This window comes from Dendrobates tinctorius, unplaced genomic scaffold (assembly GCF_039654945.1).
Source record: "Dendrobates tinctorius isolate UK_male_01 unplaced genomic scaffold, ASM3965494v1 ptg000364l, whole genome shotgun sequence".
NCBI lineage: Eukaryota > Metazoa > Chordata > Amphibia > Anura > Dendrobatidae > Dendrobates > Dendrobates tinctorius.
This window is the reverse complement of record NW_027362030.1, coordinates 648,422-668,439: the sequence shown is the minus strand read 5'-3', so window position 1 is coordinate 668,439 and position 20,018 is coordinate 648,422. Positions and strand designations below refer to the sequence as shown.

Genomic DNA, 20,018 nt, shown 5'->3' with positions numbered 1-20,018 from the left:
TCTCTCTCGTGCTCTCCATATATATTGAGGAGGACTCTCAGCTACCGGTCGTGCTCTCTCGCACTCTCTCTCTCTATAGAGTCAGACTCTCGGCTGTATGTCTCTCTTTCTCGGCTGCAGGTCTCACTCTCTCTCTCTATAGGAGGACTCTTGGCTGCAGGTCGTGCTCTCTCTCTTGCTCTCCATATATATTGAGGAGGACTCTCAGCTACCGGTCGTGCTCTCTCGCACTCTCTCTCTCTATAGAGTCAGACTCTCGGCTGTATGTCTCTCTTTCTCGGCTGCAGGTCTCACTCTCGCTCCCTCTATAGGAGGACTCTTGGCTGCCGGTCGTGCTCTCTCTCGCACTCTCTCTCTATAGAGTCAGACTCTCGGCTGTACGTCTCTCTTTCTCGGCTGTACATCTCACTCTCGCTCTCTCTATAGGAGGACTCTCGGCTGTCGGTCGTGCTCTCTCTCGCGCTCTCTCCCTCTATAGAGTCAGACTCTCGGCTGTGGTCTCACTCTCGCGCTCTCGCTCTCTATAGAGTCAGACTCTCAGCTGTATGTCTCTCTTTCTCGGCTGCAGGTCTCACTCTCGCTCTCTATAGGAGGACTCTTGGCTGCAGGTCGTGCTCTCTCTCGTGCTCTCCATATATATTGAGGAGGACTCTCAGCTACCGGTCGTGCTCTCTCGCACTCTCTCTCTCTATAGAGTCAGACTCTCGGCTGTATGTCTCTCTTTCTCGGCTGCAGGTCTCACTCTCGCTCTCTCTATAGGAGGACTCTTGGCTGCCGGTCGTGCTCTCTCTCGCACTCTCTCTCTCTATAGAGTCAGACTCTCGGCTGTACGTCTCTCTTTCTCGGCTGTACATCTCACTCTCGCTCTCTCTATAGGAGGACTCTAGGCTGCCGGTCGTGCTCTCTCTTGCACTCTATCTTTCTATAGAGTCAGACTCTCGGCTGTACGTCTCTCTTTCTCGGCTGCAGGTCTCACTCTCGCTCTCTCTATAGGAGGACTCTCGGCTGTCGGTCGTGCTCTCTCTCGCGCTCTCTCCCTCTATAGAGTCAGACTCTCGGCTGTGGTCTCGCTCTCGCTCTCTATAGAGTCAGACTCTCGGCTGTATGTCTCTCTTTCTCGGCTGCAGGTCTCACTCTCGCTCTCTATAGGAGGACTCTTGGCTGCAGGTCGTGCTCTCTCTCGTGCTCTCCATATATATTGAGGAGGACTCTCAGCTACCGGTCGTGCTCTCTCGCACTCTCTCTCTCTCTATAGAGTCAGACTCTCGGCTGTATGTCTCTCTTTCTCGGCTGCAGGTCTCACTCTCTCTCTCTATAGGAGGACTCTTGGCTGCAGGTCGTGCTCTCTCTCTTGCTCTCCATATATATTGAGGAGGACTCTCAGCTACCGGTCGTGCTCTCTCGCACTCTCTCTCTCTATAGAGTCAGACTCTCGGCTGTATGTCTCTCTTTCTCGGCTGCAGGTCTCACTCTCGCTCCCTCTATAGGAGGACTCTTGGCTGCCGGTCGTGCTCTCTCTCGCACTCTCTCGCTCTATAGAGTCAGACTCTCGGCTGTACGTCTCTCTTTCTCGGCTGTACATCTCACTCTCGCTCTCTCTATAGGAGGACTCTCGGCTGTCGGTCGTGCTCTCTCTCGCGCTCTCTCCCTCTATAGAGTCAGACTCTCGGCTGTGGTCTCACTCTCGCGCTCTCGCTCTCTATAGAGTCAGACTCTCGGCTGTATGTCTCTCTTTCTCGGCTGCAGGTCTCACTCTCGCTCTCTATAGGAGGACTCTTGGCTGCAGGTCGTGCTCTCTCTCGTGCTCTCCATATATATTGAGGAGGACTCTCAGCTACCGGTCGTGCTCTCTCGCACTCTCTCTCTCTCTATAGAGTCAGACTCTCGGCTGTATGTCTCTCTTTCTCGGCTGCAGGTCTCACTCTCGCTCTCTATAGGAGGACTCTTGGCTGCAGGTCGTGCTCTCTCTCTTGCTCTCCATATATATTGAGTAGGACTCTCAGCTACCGGTCGTGCTCTCTCGCACTCTCTCTCTCTATAGAGTCAGACTCTCGGCTGTATGTCTCTCTTTCTCGGCTGCAGGTCTCACTCTCGCTCCCTCTATAGGAGGACTCTTGGCTGCCGGTCGTGCTCTCTCTCGCACTCTCTCTCTCTATAGAGTCAGACTCTCGGCTACAGGTCTCACTCTCGCTGTCTCTCTCTCGCTGTCTCTCTATAGGAGGACTCTTGGCTGCAGGTCGTGCTCTCTCGTGCTCTCCATATATATTGAGGAGGACTCTCAGCTACCGGTCGTGCTCTCTCGCACTCTCTCTCTCTCTCTATAGAGTCAGACTCTCGGCTGTATGTCTCTCTTTCTCGGCTGCAGGTCTCACTCTCGCTCTCTATAGGAGGACTCTTGGCTGCAGGTCGTGCTCTCTCTCGTGCTCTCCATATATATTGAGGAGGACTCTCAGCTACCGGTCGTGCTCTCTCGCACTCTCTCTCTCTCTATAGAGTCAGACTCTCGGCTGTATGTCTCTCTTTCTCGGCTGCAGGTCTCACTCTCGCTCTCTATAGGAGGACTCTTGGCTGCAGGTCGTGCTCTCTCTCTTGCTCTCCATATATATTGAGGAGGACTCTCAGCTACCGGTCGTGCTCTCTCGCACTCTCTCTCTCTATAGAGTCAGACTCTCGGCTGTATGTCTCTCTTTCTCGGCTGCAGGTCTCACTCTCGCTCCCTCTATAGGAGGACTCTTGGCTGCCGGTCGTGCTCTCTCTCGCACTCTCTCTCTCTATAGAGTCAGACTCTCGGCTGCAGGTCTCACTCTCGCTGTCTCTCTATAGGAGGACTCTTGGCTGCAGGTCGTGCTCTCTCGTGCTCTCCATATATATTGAGGAGGACTCTCAGCTACCGGTCGTGCTCTCTCTCGCACTCTCTCTCTCTATAGAGTCAGACTCTCGGCTGTACGTCTCTCTTTCTCGGCTGCTGGTCTCACTCTCGCTCTCTCTATAGGAGGACTCTCGGCTGCCGGTCGTGCTCTCTCTCTATCTCTCTCTATATATATATATACAGTATATACAGTCGGACTCTCAGCTGTAGGTCTCACTCTCTCTCTCTATACAGTGGGACTCTAAGCTGTAGGTCTCACTCTCTCTCTCTCTATAGGAGGACTCTCGGCTGCAGGTCGTGCTCTCTCGCGCGCTGTCCATATATATTGAGGAGGACTCTCGGCTGCAGGTCGTGCTCTCTTTCACGCTCTCTCCATATATATATATAGGGTCAGACTCTCGGCTGCAGGTCACACTCTCGCTCCCTCTATAGGAGGACTCTTGGCTGCCGGTCGTGCTCTCTCTCGCACTCTCTCTCTCTATAGAGTCAGACTCTCGGCTGCAGGTCTCACTCTCGCTGTCTCTCTATAGGAGGACTCTTGGCTGCCGGTCGTGCTCTCTCTCGCACTCTCTCTCTCTATAGAGTCAGACTCTCGGCTGCAGGTCTCACTCTCGCTGTCTCTCTATAGGTGGACTCTTGGCTGCAGGTCGTGCTCTCTCGTGCTCTCCATATATATTGAGGAGGACTCTTGGCTGCCGGTCGTGCTCTCTCTCGCACTCTCTCTCTCTATAGAGTCAGACTCTCGGCTGTACGTCTCTCTTTCTCGGCTGCTGGTCTCACTCTCGCTCTCTCTATAGGAGGACTCTCGGCTGCCGGTCGTGCTCTCTCGCGCGCTGTCCATATATATTGAGGAGGACTCTCGGCTGCAGGTCGTGCTCTCTTTCACGCTCTCTCCATATATATATATAGGGTCAGACTCTCGGCTGCAGGTCACACTCTCGCTCTCTCTATAGGTGGACTCTCGGCTGCCGGTCGTGCTCTCTCGCGCGCTCTCCATATATATTGAGGAGGACTCTCGGCTGCCAGTCGTTCTCTCTTTCACGCTCTCTCCTTATATATATGTAGGGTCAGACTCTCGGCTGCAGGTCACACTCTCGCTCTCTCTATAGGTGGACTCTCGGCTGCCGGTCGTGCTCTCTCTCTCTCTCTCTATAGGTGGACTCTCGGCTGCCGGTCGTGCTCTCTCTCGCGCTCTCCATATACATTGAGGAAGACTCGGCTGCCGGTCGTGCTCTCTCGCGCGCGCTGTCCATATATATTGAGGACTCTCAGCTGCCAGTCGTGCTCTCTTTCACGCTCTCTCCTTATATATATAGGGTCAGACACTCAGCTGCAGGTCACACTCTCGCTCTCTCTATAGGAGGACTCTCGGCTGCAGGTCGTGCTCTCTTTCACGCTCTCTCCTTATATATATGTAGGGTCAGACTCTCGGCTGCAGGTCACACTCTCGCTCTCTCTATAGGTGGACTCTCGGCTGCCGGTCGTGCTCTCTCTCTCTCTCTCTATAGGTGGACTCTCGGCTGCCGGTCGTGCTCTCTCGCGCGCGCTGTCCATATATATTGAGGACTCTCGGCTGCCAGTCGTGCTCTCTTTCACGCTCTCTCCTTATATATATAGGGTCAGACTCTCAGCTGCAGGTCTCACTCTCGCTCTCTCTATAGGAGGACTCTCGGCTGCAGGTCGTGCTCTCTTTCACGCTCTCTCTCTCTCTCTCTATATATATATATATATATATAGTCAGACTCTCGGCTGCAGGTCACACTCTCGCTCTCTCTATAGGTGGACTCTCGGCTGCCGGTCGTGCTCTCTCTCTCTCTATAGGTGGACTCTCTGCTGCAGGTCACACTCTCGCTCTCTCTATAGGTGGACTCTCGGCTGCCAGTCGTGCTCTCTCTCGCGCTCTCCATATATATTGAGGAGGACTCTCGGCTGCCAGTCGTGCTCTCGCTCTCTCTATAGGTGGACTCTCTGCTGCAGGTCACACTCTCGCTCTCTCTATAGGTGGACTCTCGGCTGCCAGTCGTGCTCTCTCTCGCGCTCTCCATATATATTGAGGAGGACTCTCGGCTGCCAGTCGTTCTCTCTTTCACGCTCTCTCCTTATATATATAGGGTCAGACTCTCAGCTGCAGGTCACACTCTCGCTCTCTCTATAGGTGGACTCTCGGCTGCCAGTCGTGCTCTCTCTCGCGCTCTCCATATATATTGAGGAGGACTCTCGGCTGCCAGTCGTTCTCTCTTTCACGCTCTCTCCTTATATAGGGTCAGACTCTCGGCTGTAGGTCTCACTCTCGCTCTCTCTATAGGTGGACTCTCGGCTGCCAGTCGTGCTCTCTCTCGCGCTCTCCATATATATTGAGGAGGACTCTCGGCTGCCGGACGTGTCCACCATGGCAATGTCTCTGGATGGAATAAAGGAGGAGCTCACCTGCTCCATCTGTCTGAGTCTCTTCACCGAACCGGTGACCCTGCCCTGTGCCCACAACTTCTGCTTCCAGTGCCTGGACCTCACCTGGAAGGGGGCCGAGGGCTCCTCATACAGCTGCCCCCAGTGCAGGGATATCTTCCCCAATAAGCCTGAGCTCAAGAAGAACACAGTGCTGACTAACCTGGTGAGCCAGCTGAGGACCGTCCAGATGGAAGACCCTGATAACCCACCTGAGGAGGAGGAGGAGGAAGAGGAGAAGGAACCTGAGCCCGAGACCCCAGACAAGGGGACTGTGCTGTGTGACAGCTGCAGGAAGATAGCCGCCTCCAAGACCTGCCTCACCTGCATGGCCTCCTTCTGCCAGGAGCACCTGCTGCCTCACCTGCAGAGCCCGGCTTTCCAGGATCACCTGCTCAGCCAACCTCTGGGGGACCTGAAGGACAGGAAGTGTGTGGAGCACAACAAGCTGATGGACCACTACTGCTGGGACCACGGCCAGTGTGTGTGCTGCTACTGCGCCCTGAGCCACAAGGCCTGCAAGACCTACCCCCTTCAGGAGGCCAAGCAGCAGAAGGAGGTGAGACCCCATATACAGTGCACATCATGTCCTGTACTGCTGCAGGAGATGAAGTCCCGTATACAGTGCACATCATGTCCTGTACTGCTGCAGGAGATGAAGTCCCGTATACAGTGCACATCATGTCTCGTACCCCTGCAGGAGGTGAGACCTCCCTGTATACAGTGCACATCATGTCCTGTATTCCTGCAGTTGGTGAGGCCCCCATATACAGTGCACATCATGTCCTGTACTCCTGCAGGAGGTGAGACCCACATATCCAGTGCACATCATGTCCTGTACTGCTGCAGTAGGCAAGACCCCTGTATACAGTGCACATCATGTCCCATACCCCTGCAGGAGGTGAGACCCCCATATACAGAGCACATCATGTCCCATACTACTTCAGGAGGTGAGACGCCATTATACAGTGCACATCATGTCCTGTAATCCTGCAGGAGGTGAGACCCTCATATACAGTGCACATCATGTCCTGTATGTTCTGTACTCCTGCAGGAGGTGAAACCCCTGTACACAGTGCACATCATGTCCTGTATGTCCGGTACTCCTTCAGGAGCTGAGACCCCGTATACAGTGCACATCATGTCCCATATTCCTGCAGGAGGTGAGACCCCCGTATACAGTGCACATCATATCGTGAATGTCCTGTATTCCTGCAGGAGGTGAGACCCCATATACAGTGCACATCATGTTCTGTATTCCTGCAGGAGATGAGACCCCCATATACACTATGTAAAGACAGTAATCACATAATGAGTGAAAAAAAAATACTTTTATTAACAACAAGCCAAACCGCAAAGTTTAAAAGGCAGAGCAGGGAACAGTAAGCCGGGAGCCAGACAGTGTAGAGCAGTAACCTGGGAGCCAGACAGTGTAGAGCAGTAACCTGGGAGCCAGACAGTGTAGAGCAGTAACCTGGGAGCCAGACAGTGAAGAGCAGTAACCTGGGAAACAGACAGTGTAGAGCAGTAACCTGGGAACCAGACAGTGTAGAGCAGTAACCTGGGAACCAGACAGTGTAGAGCAGTAAGCCGGGAACCAGACAGTGTAGAGCAGTAACCTGGAAACCAGACAGTGTAGAGCAGTAAGCTGGGAACCAGACAGTGTAGCTCAGTAACCTGGGAACCAGACAGTGTAGAGCAGTAACCTGGGAACCAGACAGTGTAGAGCAGTAACCTGGGAACCAGACAGTGTAGCCAGACAGTGTAGAGCAGTAAGCCGGGAACCAGACAGTGTAGCCAGACAGTGTAGAGCAGTAACCTGGGAACCAGACAGTGTAGAGCAGTAAGCCGGGAACCAGACAGTGTAGCCAGACAGTGTAGAGCAGTAAGCCGGGAGCCAGACAGTGTAGAGCAGTAACCTGGGAACCAGACAGTGTAGAGCAGTAACCTGGGAACCAGACAGTGTAGAGCAGTAAGCCGGGAACCAGAAAGTGTAGCCAGACAGTGTAGAGCAGTAAGCCGGGAACCAGACAGTGTAGAGCAGTAAGACGGGAACCAGACAGTGTAGAGCAGTAAGCTGGGAACCAGACAGTGTAGAGCAGTAACCTGGGAACCAGAGAGTGTAGAGCAGTAACCTGGGAACCAGACAGTGTAGAGCAGTAAGCTGGGAACCAGACAGTGTAGAGCAGTAACCTGGGAACCAGACAGTGTAGAGCAGTAAGCTGGTAACCAGACAGTGTAGAGCAGTAAGCTGGGAACCAGACAGTGTAGAGCAGTAAGCTGGGAACCAGACAGTGTAGAGCAGTAAGCTGGGAACCAGACAGTGTAGAGCAGTAACCTGGGAACCAGACAGTGTAGAGCAGTAAGCCAGGAACCAGACAGTGTAGAGCAGTAAGCCGGGAACCAGACAGTGTAGAGCAGTAAGCTGGGAACCAGACAGTGTAGAGCAGTAAGCTGGGAACCAGACAGTATAGAGCAGTAAGCTGGGAACCAGACAGTGTAGAGCAGTAAGCTGGGAACCAGACAGTGTAGAGCAGTAACCTGGGAACCAGACAGTGTAGATCAGTAACCTGGGAACCAGACAGTGTAGATCAGTAACCTGGGAACCAGACAGTGTAGATCAGTAACCTGGGAACCAGACAGTGTAGATCAGTAACCTGGGAACCAGACAGTGTAGATCAGTAACCTGGGAACCAGACAGTGTAGAGCAGTAACCTGGGAACCAGACAGTGTAGAGCAGTAACCTGGGAACCAGACAGTGTAGAGCAGTAACCTGGGAACCAGACAGTGTAGAGCAGTAACCTGGGAACCAGACAGTGTAGAGCAGTAACCTGGGAACCAGACAGTGTAGAGCAGTAACCTGGGAACCAGACAGTGTAGAGCAGTAACCTGGGAACCAGACAGTGTAGAGCAGTAACCTGGGAACCAGACAGTGTAGAGCAGTAACCTGGGAACCAGGCAGTGTAGAGCAGTAAGCCGGGAACCAGACAGTGTAGAGCAGTAACCTGGAAACCAGACAGTGTAGAGCAGTAAGCTGGGAACCAGACAGTGTAGCTCAGTAACCTGGGAACCAGACAGTGTAGCTCAGTAACCTGGGAACCAGACAGTGTAGAGCAGTAACCTGGGAACCAGACAGTGTAGAGCAGTAACCTGGGAACCAGACAGTGTAGAGCAGTAAGCCGGGAACCAGACAGTGTAGCCAGACAGTGTAGAGCAGTAACCTGGGAACCAGACAGTGTAGAGCAGTAAGCCGGGAACCAGACAGTGTAGCCGGACAGTGTAGAGCAGTAAGCCGGGAGCCAGACAGTGTAGAGCAGTAACCTGGGAACCAGACAGTGTAGAGCAGTAACCTGGGAACCAGACAGTGTAGAGCAGTAAGCCGGGAACCAGACAGTGTAGCCAGACAGTGTAGAGCAGTAAGCCGGGAACCAGACAGTGTAGAGCAGTAAGCCGGGAACCAGACAGTGTAGAGCAGTAAGCTGGGAACCAGACAGTGTAGAGCAGTAAACTGGGAACCAGAGAGTGTAGAGCAGTAACCTGGGAACCAGACAGTGTAGAGCAGTAACCTGGGAACCAGACAGTGTAGAGCAGTAAGCTGGGAACCAGACAGTGTAGAGCAGTAAGCTGGGAACCAGACAGTGTAGAGCAGTAACCTGGGAACCAGACAGTGTAGAGCAGTAAGCTGGGAACCAGACAGTGTAGAGCAGTAAGCTGGGAACCAGACAGTGTAGAGCAGTAAGCTGGGAACCAGACAGTGTAGAGCAGTAAGCTGGGAACCAGACAGTGTAGAGCAGTAACCTGGGAACCAGACAGTGTAGAGCAGTAAGCCGGGAACCAGACAGTGTAGAGCAGTAAGCCGGGAACCAGACAGTGTAGAGCAGTAAGCCGGGAACCAGACAGTGTAGAGCAGTAAGCCGGGAACCAGACAGTGTAGAGCAGTAAGCCGGGAACCAGACAGTGTAGAGCAGTAAGCCGGGAACCAGACAGTGTAGAGCAGTAAGCCGGGAACCAGACAGTGTAGAGCAGTAAGCCGGGAACCAGACAGTGTAGAGCAGTAAGCCGGGAACCAGACAGTGTAGAGCAGTAAGCCGGGAACCAGACAGTGTAGAGCAGTAAGCCGGGAACCAGACAGTGTAGAGCAGTAAGCCGGGAACCAGACAGTGTAGAGCAGTAAGCCGGGAACCAGACAGTGTAGAGCAGTAAGCCGGGAACCAGACAGTGTAGAGCAGTAAGCCGGGAACCAGACAGTGTAGAGCAGTAAGCCGGGAACCAGACAGTGTAGAGCAGTAAGCCGGGAACCAGACAGTGTAGAGCAGTAAGCCGGGAACCAGACAGTATAGAGCAGTAAGCCGGGAACCAGACAGTGTAGTGCAGTAAGTCGGGAACCAGACAGTAACCTGGGAACCAGACAGTGTAGAGCAGTAAGCTGGGAACCAGACAGTGTAGATCAGTAACCTGGGAACCAGACAGTGTAGATCAGTAACCTGGGAACCAGACAGTGTAGATCAGTAACCTGGGAACCAGACAGTGTAGCTCAGTAACCTGGGAACCAGACAGTGTAGCTCAGTAACCTGGGAACCAGACAGTGTAGCTCAGTAACCTGGGAACCAGACAGTGTAGATCAGTAACCTGGGAACCAGACAGTGTAGATCAGTAACCTGGGAACCAGACAGTGTAGATCAGTAACCTGGGAACCAGACAGTGTAGAGCAGTAACCTGGGAACCAGACAGTGTAGAGCAGTAAGCCGGCAACCAGACAGTGTAGAGCAGTAAGCCGGCAACCAGACAGTGTAGAGCAGTAAGCCGGCAACCAGACAGTGTAGAGCAGTAACCTGGGAACCAGACAGTGTAGAGCAGTAACCTGGGAACCAGACAGTGTAGATCAGTAACCTGGGAACCAGACAGTGTAGATCAGTAACCTGGGAACCAGACAGTGTAGATCAGTAACCTGGGAACCAGACAGTGTAGATCAGTAACCTGGGAACCAGACAGTGTAGATCAGTAACCTGGGAACCAGACAGTGTAGATCAGTAACCTGGGAACCAGACAGTGTAGATCAGTAACCTGGGAACCAGACAGTGTAGATCAGTAACCTGGGAACCAGACAGTGTAGATCAGTAACCTGGGAACCAGACAGTGTAGATCAGTAACCTGGGAACCAGACAGTGTAGATCAGTAACCTGGGAACCAGACAGTGTAGAGCAGTAAGCTGGGAACCAGACAGTGTAGAGCAGTAAGCTGGGAACCAGACAGTGTAGAGCAGTAACCTGGAAACCAGACAGTGTAGAGCAGTAAGCCGGCAACCAGACAGTGTAGAGCAGTAAGCCGGCAACCAGACAGTGTAGAGCAGTAAGCCGGCAACCAGACAGTGTAGAGCAGTAACCTGGGAACCAGACAGTGTAGAGCAGTAACCTGGGAACCAGACAGTGTAGATCAGTAACCTGGGAACCAGACAGTGTAGAGCAGTAAGCTGGGAACCAGACAGTGTAGAGCAGTAAGCTGGGAACCAGACAGTGTAGAGCAGTAAGCCGGGAACCAGACAGTGTAGAGCAGTAAGCCGGGATCCAGACAGTGTAGAGCAGTAAGCCGGGAACCAGACAGTGTAGAGCAGTAAGCTGGGAACCAGACAGTGTAGTGCAGTAAGTCGGGAACCAGACAGTGTAGAGCAGTAAGCTGGGAACCAGACAGTGTAGAGCAGTAAGCTGGGAACCAGACAGTGTAGAGCAGTAAGCTGGGAACCAGACAGTGTAGAGCAGTAAGCTGGGAACCAGACAGTGTAGAGCAGTAAGCTGGGAACCAGACAGTAACCTGGGAACCAGACAGTGTAGAGCAGTAAGCTGGGAACCAGACAGTGTAGATCAGTAACCTGGGAACCAGACAGTGTAGAGCAAGTAAGCCGGGAACCAGACAGTGTAGATCAGTAACCTGGGAACCAGACAGTGTAGATCAGTAACCTGGGAACCAGACAGTGTAGAGCAGTAACCTGGGAACCAGACAGTGTAGATCAGTAACCTGGGAACCAGACAGTGTAGATCAGTAACCTGGGAACCAGACAGTGTAGAGCAGTAAGCCGGGAACCAGACAGTGTAGAGCAGTAAGCCGGGAACCAGACAATGTAGAGCAGTAAGCCGGGAACCAGACAGTGTAGAGCAGTAACCTGGGAACCAGACAGTGTAGAGCAGTAACCTGGAAACCAGACAGTGTAGAGCAGTAAGCCGGCAACCAGACAGTGTAGAGCAGTAACCTGGAAACCAGACAGTGTAGAGCAGTAACCTGGGAACCAGACAGTGTAGATCAGTAACCTGGGAACCAGACAGTGTAGGTCAGTAACCTGGGAACCAGACAGTGTAGAGCAGTAAGCCGGGAACCAGACAGTGTAGAGCAGTAAGCCGGGAACCAGACAATGTAGAGCAGTAAGCCGGGAACCAGACAGTGTAGAGCAGTAAGCCGGGAACCAGACAGTGTAGAGCAGTAAGCCGGGAACCAGACAGTGTAGAGCAGTAACCTGGGAACCAGACAGTGTAGAGCAGTAAGCCGGGAACCAGACAGTGTAGAGCAGTAAGCCGGGAACCAGACAGTGTAGAGCAGTAAGCCGGGAACCAGACAGTGTAGAGCAGTAAGCCGGGAACCAGACAGTGTAGAGCAGTAAGCCGGGAACCAGACAGTGTAGAGCAGTAAGCCGGGAACCAGACAGTGTAGAGCAGTAACCCGGGAACCAGACAGTGTAGATCAGTAACCCGGGAACCAGACAGTGTAGATCAGTAACCCGGGAACCAGACAGTGTAGAGCAGTAACCCGGGAACCAGACAGTGTAGAGCAGTAACCCGGGAACCAGACAGTGTAGAGCAGTAAGCCGGGAACCAGACAGTGTAGAGCAGTAAGCCGGGAACCAGACAGTGTAGAGCAGTAAGCCGGGAACCAGACAGTGTAGAGCAGTAACCCGGGAACCAGACAGTGTAGATCAGTAACCCGGGAACCAGACAGTGTAGATCAGTAACCCGGGAACCAGACAGTGTAGAGCAGTAACCCGGGAACCAGACAGTGTAGATCAGTAACCCGGGAACCAGACAGTGTAGAGCAGTAAGCCGGGAACCAGACAGTGTAGAGCAGTAAGCCGGGAACCAGACAGTGTAGAGCAGTAACCCGGGAACCAGACAGTGTAGAGCAGTAAGCCGGGAACCAGACAGTGTAGATCAGTAACCCGGGAACCAGACAGTGTAGATCAGTAACCCGGAAACAGCAGTAACATAAAGCAGAGGGGCACACAGTAGTGTGAGGTGCGGAGGAGAGGGGCACACAGTAGTGTGAGGTGCGGAGGAGAATGGCACACAGTAGTGTGAGGGGCGGCGGAGAGGGGCACACAGTAGTGTGAGGTGCGGAGGAGAAGGGCACACAGTAGTGTGAGGGGCGGCGGAGAGGGGCACACAGTAGTGTGAGGTGCGGAGGAGAAGGGCACACAGTAGTGTGAGGGACGGCGGAGAGGGGCACACAGTAGTGTGAGGTGCGGAGGACAGTGTCCTAATGTCCCTGTGATCTGATCTCCTTCCAGCTTCATTACATGAATGTGTTGAAATCTATGAACCAGAAGATTGAGAAGGCAACGAGTACAGCCGAGGAGGTGCAGGGCGAGCAGAGGCGGCTGCTGGTGAGTGGGCGTGTCTAGTATAGAGTCCCACCCCTGAGGATCGGCACACTTATTCATTATTCTTCATTTATTCAGGAAATCACCAGAAAGAAGAAAGAACAACTGGAGGCCGAGTTCGATGAGATTAAGGGTCTGATCGATAAGGAGCGGCGCCGGTCCATGGCGAAGATCGAGGAGGAGGAGCAGAAAGTTACCGGCAAATTCAACTTCACCCAGAAAGTCCTGACGAAGAAACGGCAGGAGTACGAGAGGATGAGGAGCCGAGTTCAGAGCCTGCTCCAGGAGCAGGATGACCTCCGCTTTCTGAAGGTGAGTGCGGCTCTGGGGTATAATACAGGATGTAACTGAGGATCAGTAATGTAATGTATGTACACAAAGACTGCACCAGCAGAATAGTGAGTGCAGCTCTGGGGGTATAATACAGGATGTAACTCAGGATCAGTAATGTAATGTATGTACACAGTGACTGCACCAGCAGATTAGTGAGTGCAGCTCTGGGGTATAATACAGGATGTAACTCAGGATCAGTAATGTAATGTATCTGCACAGTGACTGCCCCAGCAGAATAGTGAGTGCAGCTCTGGGGTATAATACAGGATGTAACTCAGGATCAGTAATGTAATGAATCTGCACAGTGACTGCCCCAGCAGAATAGTGAGTGCAGCTCTGGAGTGTAACTCAGGATCAGTAATGTATCTGCACAGTGACTGCCCCAGCAGAATAGTGAGTGCAGCTCTGGGGTATAATACAGGATGTAACTCAGGATCAGTAAAGTAATGTATGTACACAGTGACTGCACCAGCAGAATAGTGAGTGCAGCTCTGGAGTATAATACAGGATGTAACTGAGGATCAGTAATGTAATGTATGTACACAGTGACTGCACCAGCAGAATAGTGAGTGCAGCTCTGGGGTATAATACAGGAGGTAACTCAGGATCAGTAATGTAATGTATGTACACAGTGACTGCACCAGCAGAATAGTGAGTGCAGCTCTGGGGTATAATACAGGAGGTAACTCAGGATCAGTAATGTAATGTATGTACACAGTGACTGCACCAGCAGTATAGTGAGTGCAGCTCTGGGGTATAATACAGGAGGTAACTCAGGATCAGTAATGTATGTACACAGTGACTGCACCAGCAGAATAGTGACTGCAGCTCTGGGGTATAATACAGGAGGTAACTCAGGATCAGTAATGTAATGTGTGTACACAGTGACTGCACCAGCAGAATAGTGAGTGCAGCTCTGGGGTATAATACAGGAGGTAACTCAGGATCAGTAATGTAATGTATGTACACAGTGACTGCACCAGCAGAATAGTGACTGCAGCTCTGGGGTATAATACAGGTTGTAACTGAAGATCAGTAATGTAATGTATGTACACAGTGACAGCACCAGCAGAATAGTGAGTGCAGCTCTGGGGTATAATACAGGATGTAACTCAGGATCAGTAATGTAATGTATGTACACAGTGACTGCACCAGCAGAATAGTGAGTGCAGCTCTGGAGTATAATACAGGATGTAACTCAGGATCAGTAATGTATGTACACAGTGACAGCACCAGCAGAATAGTGAGTGCAGCTCTGGGGTATAATACAGGAGGTAACTCAGGATCAGTAATGTAATGTATGTACACAGTGACTGCACCAGCAGAATAGTGAGTGCAGCTCTGGGGTATAATACAGGTTGTAACTGAAGATCAGTAATGTAATGTATGTACACAGTGACAGCACCAGCAGAATAGTGACTGCAGCTCTGGGGTATAATACAGGATGTAACTCAGGATCAGTAATGTAATGTATGTACACAGTGACAGCACCAGCAGAATAGTGAGTGCAGCTCTGGGGTATAATACAGGTTGTAACTGAAGATCAGTAATGTAATGTATGTACACAGTGACTGCACCAGCAGAATAGTGAGTGCAGCTCTGGGGTATAATACAGGATGTAACTCAGGATCAGTAATGTATGTACACAGTGACTGCACCAGCAGTACAGTGAGTGCAGCTTTGGGGTATAATACAGGAAGTAACTCAGGATCAGTAATGTAATGTATGTACACAGTGACTGCACCAGCAGAATAGTGAGTGCAGCTCTGGAGTATAATACAGGAGGTAACTCAGGATCAGTAATGTAATGTATGTACACAGTGACTGCACCAGCAGAATAGTGAGTGCAGCTCTGGGGTATAATACAGGATGTAACTCAGGATCAGTAATGTAATGTATGTACACAGTGACTGCACCAGCAGAATAGTGAGTGCAGCTCTGGGGTATAATACAGGATGTAACTCAGGATCAGTAATGTATGTACACAGTGACTGCACCAGCAGTACAGTGAGTGCAGCTTTGGGGTATAATACAGGAAGTAACTCAGGATCAGTAATGTAATGTATGTACACAGTGACTGCACCAGCAGAATAGTGAGTGCAGCTCTGGAGTATAATACAGGATGTAACTCAGGATCAGTAATGTAATGTATGTACACAGTGACTGCACCAGCAGAATAGTGAGTGCAGCTTTGGGGTATAATACAGGAAGTAACTCAGGATCAGTAATGTATGTATGTACACAGTGACTGCACCAGCAGAATAGTGAGTGCAGCTCTGGGGTATAATACAGGAGGTAACTCAGGATCAGTAATGTAATGTATGTACACAGTGACTGTACCAGCAGAATAGTGAGTGCAGCTCTGGGGTATAATACAGGAGGTAACTCAGGATCAGTAATGTAATGTATGTACACAGTGACTGTACCAGCAGAATAGTGAGTGCAGCTCTGGGGTATAATACAGGAGGTAACTCAGGATCAGTAATGTATGTACACAGTGACTGCACCAGCAGTACAGTGAGTGCAGCTCTGGGGTATAATATGTCGTCTCCTCTGGGTGTGGGCAGAAAGCAGAGCGGGTGAAGGACCTGACATCTAAGGAGCCATTTAAACCAAAGATGGAGTTTGATGACAAGCTGCTGCAGAACATCTACAGGAACGCCATGAGCCTGAAAAACCTTGTGAAATCCCAGATCGGCCAGATGGGTAAGAGCACCTCCTGTTTCCCTGGCCTTGCTGGGAGCTGTAGTCCTACCTGCTGACTCCTCCCTGCTCTTTTCCCACAGGGGAGTCCTCAGAATGGCGGTCACAACACCAAGAGAAGGTGCCAAGTGCGGAGCCGCGGACAGGTGCAGGTAGGACGCCCCCGCTGCTGCACCCGCCATACGCGGCTCGTCATCCCGTATATAACGGTCAGTGATTGGCTTATGTCTTACAGAGGGGGATGGAAAATGGCGCGACTTCACGTCACCTGCACCCGGAGCCCAGGGGGAGAAGCCCCCCAAGAAGAGTAAGTCATCACAGCAATGGGGGGCTACGTCCTGTATGACTTCATCATCCGGTGACATCATCGCTATATAATGGGGGAGGTGACATCATCGCTATATAATGGGGGAGGTGACATCATCACTATATAATGGGGGGAGGTGACATCATCACTATATAATGGGGGGAGGTGACATCATCGCTATATAATGGGGGAGGTGACATCATCACTATATAATGGGGGGAGGTGACATCATCACTATATAATGGGGGGAGGTGACATCATCACTATATAATGGGGGGAGGTGACATCATCACTATATAATGGGGGAGGTGACATCATCGCTATATAATGGGGGAGGTGACATCATCACTATATAATGGGGGGAGGTGACATCATCACTATATAATGGGGGGAGGTGACATCATCACTATATAATGGGGGGAGGTGACATCATCACTATATAATGGGGGGAGGTGACATCATCGCTATATAATGGGGGAGGTGACATCATCACTATATAATGGGGGGAGGTGACATCATCACTATATAATGGGGGAGGTGACATCATCACTATATAATGGGGGGAGGTGACATCATCACTATATAATGGGGGGAGGTGACATCATCACTATATAATGGGGGAGGTGACATCATCACTATATAATGGGGGGAGGTGACATCATCACTATATAATGGGGGAGGTTACATCATCACTATATAATGGGGGAGGTTACATCATCACTATATAATGGGGGGAGGTGACATCATCACTATATAATGGGGGGAGGTGACATCATCACTATATAATGGGGGAGGTGACATCATCACTAATGGGGGAGGTGACATCATCGCTATATAATGGGGAGGTGACATCATCACTATATAATGGGGGAGGTGACATCATCGCTATATAATGGGGGAGGTGACATCATCGCTATATAATGGGGGAGGTGACATCATCACTATATAATGGGGGGAGGTGACATCATCGCTATATAATGGGGGAGGTGACATCATCACTATATAATGGGGGAGGTTACATCATCACTATATAATGGGGGAGGTGACATCATCGCTATATAATGGGGGAGGTGACATCATCGCTATATAATGGGGGAGGTGACATCATCACTATATAATGGGGGGAGGTGACATCATCGCTATATAATGGGGGAGGTGACATCATCACTATATAATGGGGGAGGTTACATCATCACTATATAATGGGGGGAGGTGACATCATCACTATATAATGGGGGAGGTTACATCATCACTATATAATGGGGGGAGGTGACATCATCACTATATAATGGGGGAGGTTACATCATCACTATATAATGGGGGGAGGTGACATCATCACTATATAATGGGGGGAGGTGACATCATCACTATATAATGGGGGAGGTGACATCATCACTAATGGGGGAGGTGACATCATCGCTATATAATGGGGAGGTGACATCATCGCTATATAATGGGGAGGTGACATCATCACTATATAATGGGGGAGGTGACATCATCACTATATAATGGGGGAGGTGACATCATCGCTATATAATGGGGGAGGTGACATCATCACTATATAATGGGGGAGGTGACATCATCACTATATAATGGGGGGAGGTGACATCATCGCTATATAATGGGGGAGGTGACATCATCGCTATATAATGGGGGGAGGTGACATCATCACTATATAATGGGGGGAGGTGACATCATCACTAATGGGGGAGGTGACATCATCACTATATAATGGGGGGAGGTGACATCATCACTATATAATGGGGGAGGTGACATCATCACTATATAATGGGGGAGGTGACATCATCACTATATAATGGGGGGAGGTGACATCATCACTATATAATGGGGGGGAGGTGACATCATCACTATATAATGGGGGAGGTGACATCATCACTATATAATGGGGGAGGTGACATCATCACTATATAATGGGGGGAGGTGACATCATCACTATATAATGGGGGGAGGTGACATCATCACTATATAATGGGGGAGGTGACATCATCACTATATAATGGGGGAGGTGACATCATCACTATATAATGGGGGAGGTGACATCATCACTATATAATGGGGGAGGTGACATCATCACTATATAATGGGGGGAGGTGACATCATCACTATATAATGGGGGGAGGTGACATCATCGCTATATAATGGGGGAGGTGACATCATCACTATATAATGGGGGGAGGTGACATCATCACTATATAATGGGGGAGGTGACATCATCACTATATAATGGGGGAGGTGACATCATCACTATATAATGGGGGGAGGTGACATCATCACTATATAATGGGGGGGAGGTGACATCATCACTATATAATGGGGGAGGTGACATCATCACTATATAATGGGGGAGGTGACATCATCACTATATAATGGGGGGAGGTGACATCATCACTATATAATGGGGGGAGGTGACATCATCACTATATAATGGGGGAGGTGACATCATCACTATATAATGGGGGAGGTGACATCATCACTATATAATGGGGGAGGTGACATCATCACTATATAATGGGGGAGGTGACATCATCACTATATAATGGGGGGAGGTGACATCATCACTATATAATGGGGGGAGGTGACATCATCGCTATATAATGGGGGAGGTGACATCATCACTATATAATGGGGGAGGTGACATCATCGCTATATAATGGGGGAGGTGACATCACTAGAGACCTTGTGAAATCCCAGATCTGCCAGATGGGTAAGAGCACCTCCTGTTTCCCTGGCCTTGCTGGGAGCTGTAGTCCTACCTGCTGACTCCTCCCTACTCTCTTCCCACAGGGGAGTCCTCAGAATGGCGGTCACAACACCAAGAGAAGGTGCCAAGTGCGGAGCCGCGGACAGGTGCAGGTAGGACGCCCCCGCTGCTGCACCCGCCATACGCGGCTCGTCATCCCGTATATAACGGTCAGTGGTTGGCTTCTGTCTTACAGAGGGGGATGGAAAATGGCGCGACTTCACGTCACCTGCACCCGGAGCCCAGGGGCAGAAGCCCCCCAAGAAGAGTAAGTCATCACAGCAATGGGGGGCAGTGTATATATAGGGGCAGGTAGTAGTGGTAGGTGGTGGGTATATACACACACACATATATACAGTGAGGAAAAAAGTATTTAGCCAGCCACCAATTGTGCAAGTTCTCCCTCTTACAAAGATGGGAGAGGCCTGTATTTCTTATATCTCCTTTGTTGGCAGTGACAGAGGTCACACGTTTTCTGTAAGTCTTCACAAGGTTGCCACACACTGGTGGTGGTATGTTGGCGCATTCCTCCATGCAGATCTCCTCTAGAGCAGTGATGTTTGGGGCCTGTTGCTGGACAACACGGACTTTCATATCCCTCCAAAGGTTTTCTATAGAGTTGAGATCTGGAGACTGGCTAGGCCACTCCAGGACCTTCATATGCTTCTTATGAAGCCACTCCTTCATTGCCCTGGCGGTGTGCTTGTGATTGTTATCATGCTGAAAGACCCATCAACGTTTCATCTTCAATGCCCTTGCTGATGGAAGGAGGTTTACACTCAAAATCTCACGAAACATGGCTCCATTCATTCTTTCATGTACATGGATCAGTCGTCCTGGTCCCTTTGCAGAGAAAAAGCCCAAAAGCAAGATGTTGCCACTCTCATGCTTCACAGTAGGTATGGTGTTCTTTGGATGCAACTCAGCATTCTGTCTTCTCCAAACACAGCGAGTTTTG

At 50.8% G+C, this 20,018-nt stretch overlaps 1 protein-coding gene across 2 annotated transcripts in view; it reads left to right on the top strand.

Annotated features, from left to right (window-relative positions):
• LOC141075581 (E3 ubiquitin/ISG15 ligase TRIM25-like) overlaps positions 1-20,018 on the top strand; it is a 77,972-nt gene that overhangs the window by 34,116 nt on the left and 23,838 nt on the right. For both annotated transcript variants that reach the window (XM_073562693.1, XM_073562692.1), the window contains exons 2-9: positions 5,175-5,873; positions 12,864-12,959; positions 13,035-13,268; positions 15,857-15,995; positions 16,076-16,144; positions 16,228-16,299; positions 19,105-19,173; positions 19,257-19,328. In XM_073562693.1, coding sequence (XP_073418794.1) covers positions 5,259-5,873; positions 12,864-12,959; positions 13,035-13,268; positions 15,857-15,995; positions 16,076-16,144; positions 16,228-16,299; positions 19,105-19,173; positions 19,257-19,328 — 1,366 coding nt within the window. In that variant the 5' untranslated portion in view covers positions 5,175-5,258. The remainder of the gene's footprint in view (positions 1-5,174; positions 5,874-12,863; positions 12,960-13,034; positions 13,269-15,856; positions 15,996-16,075; positions 16,145-16,227; positions 16,300-19,104; positions 19,174-19,256; positions 19,329-20,018) is intronic.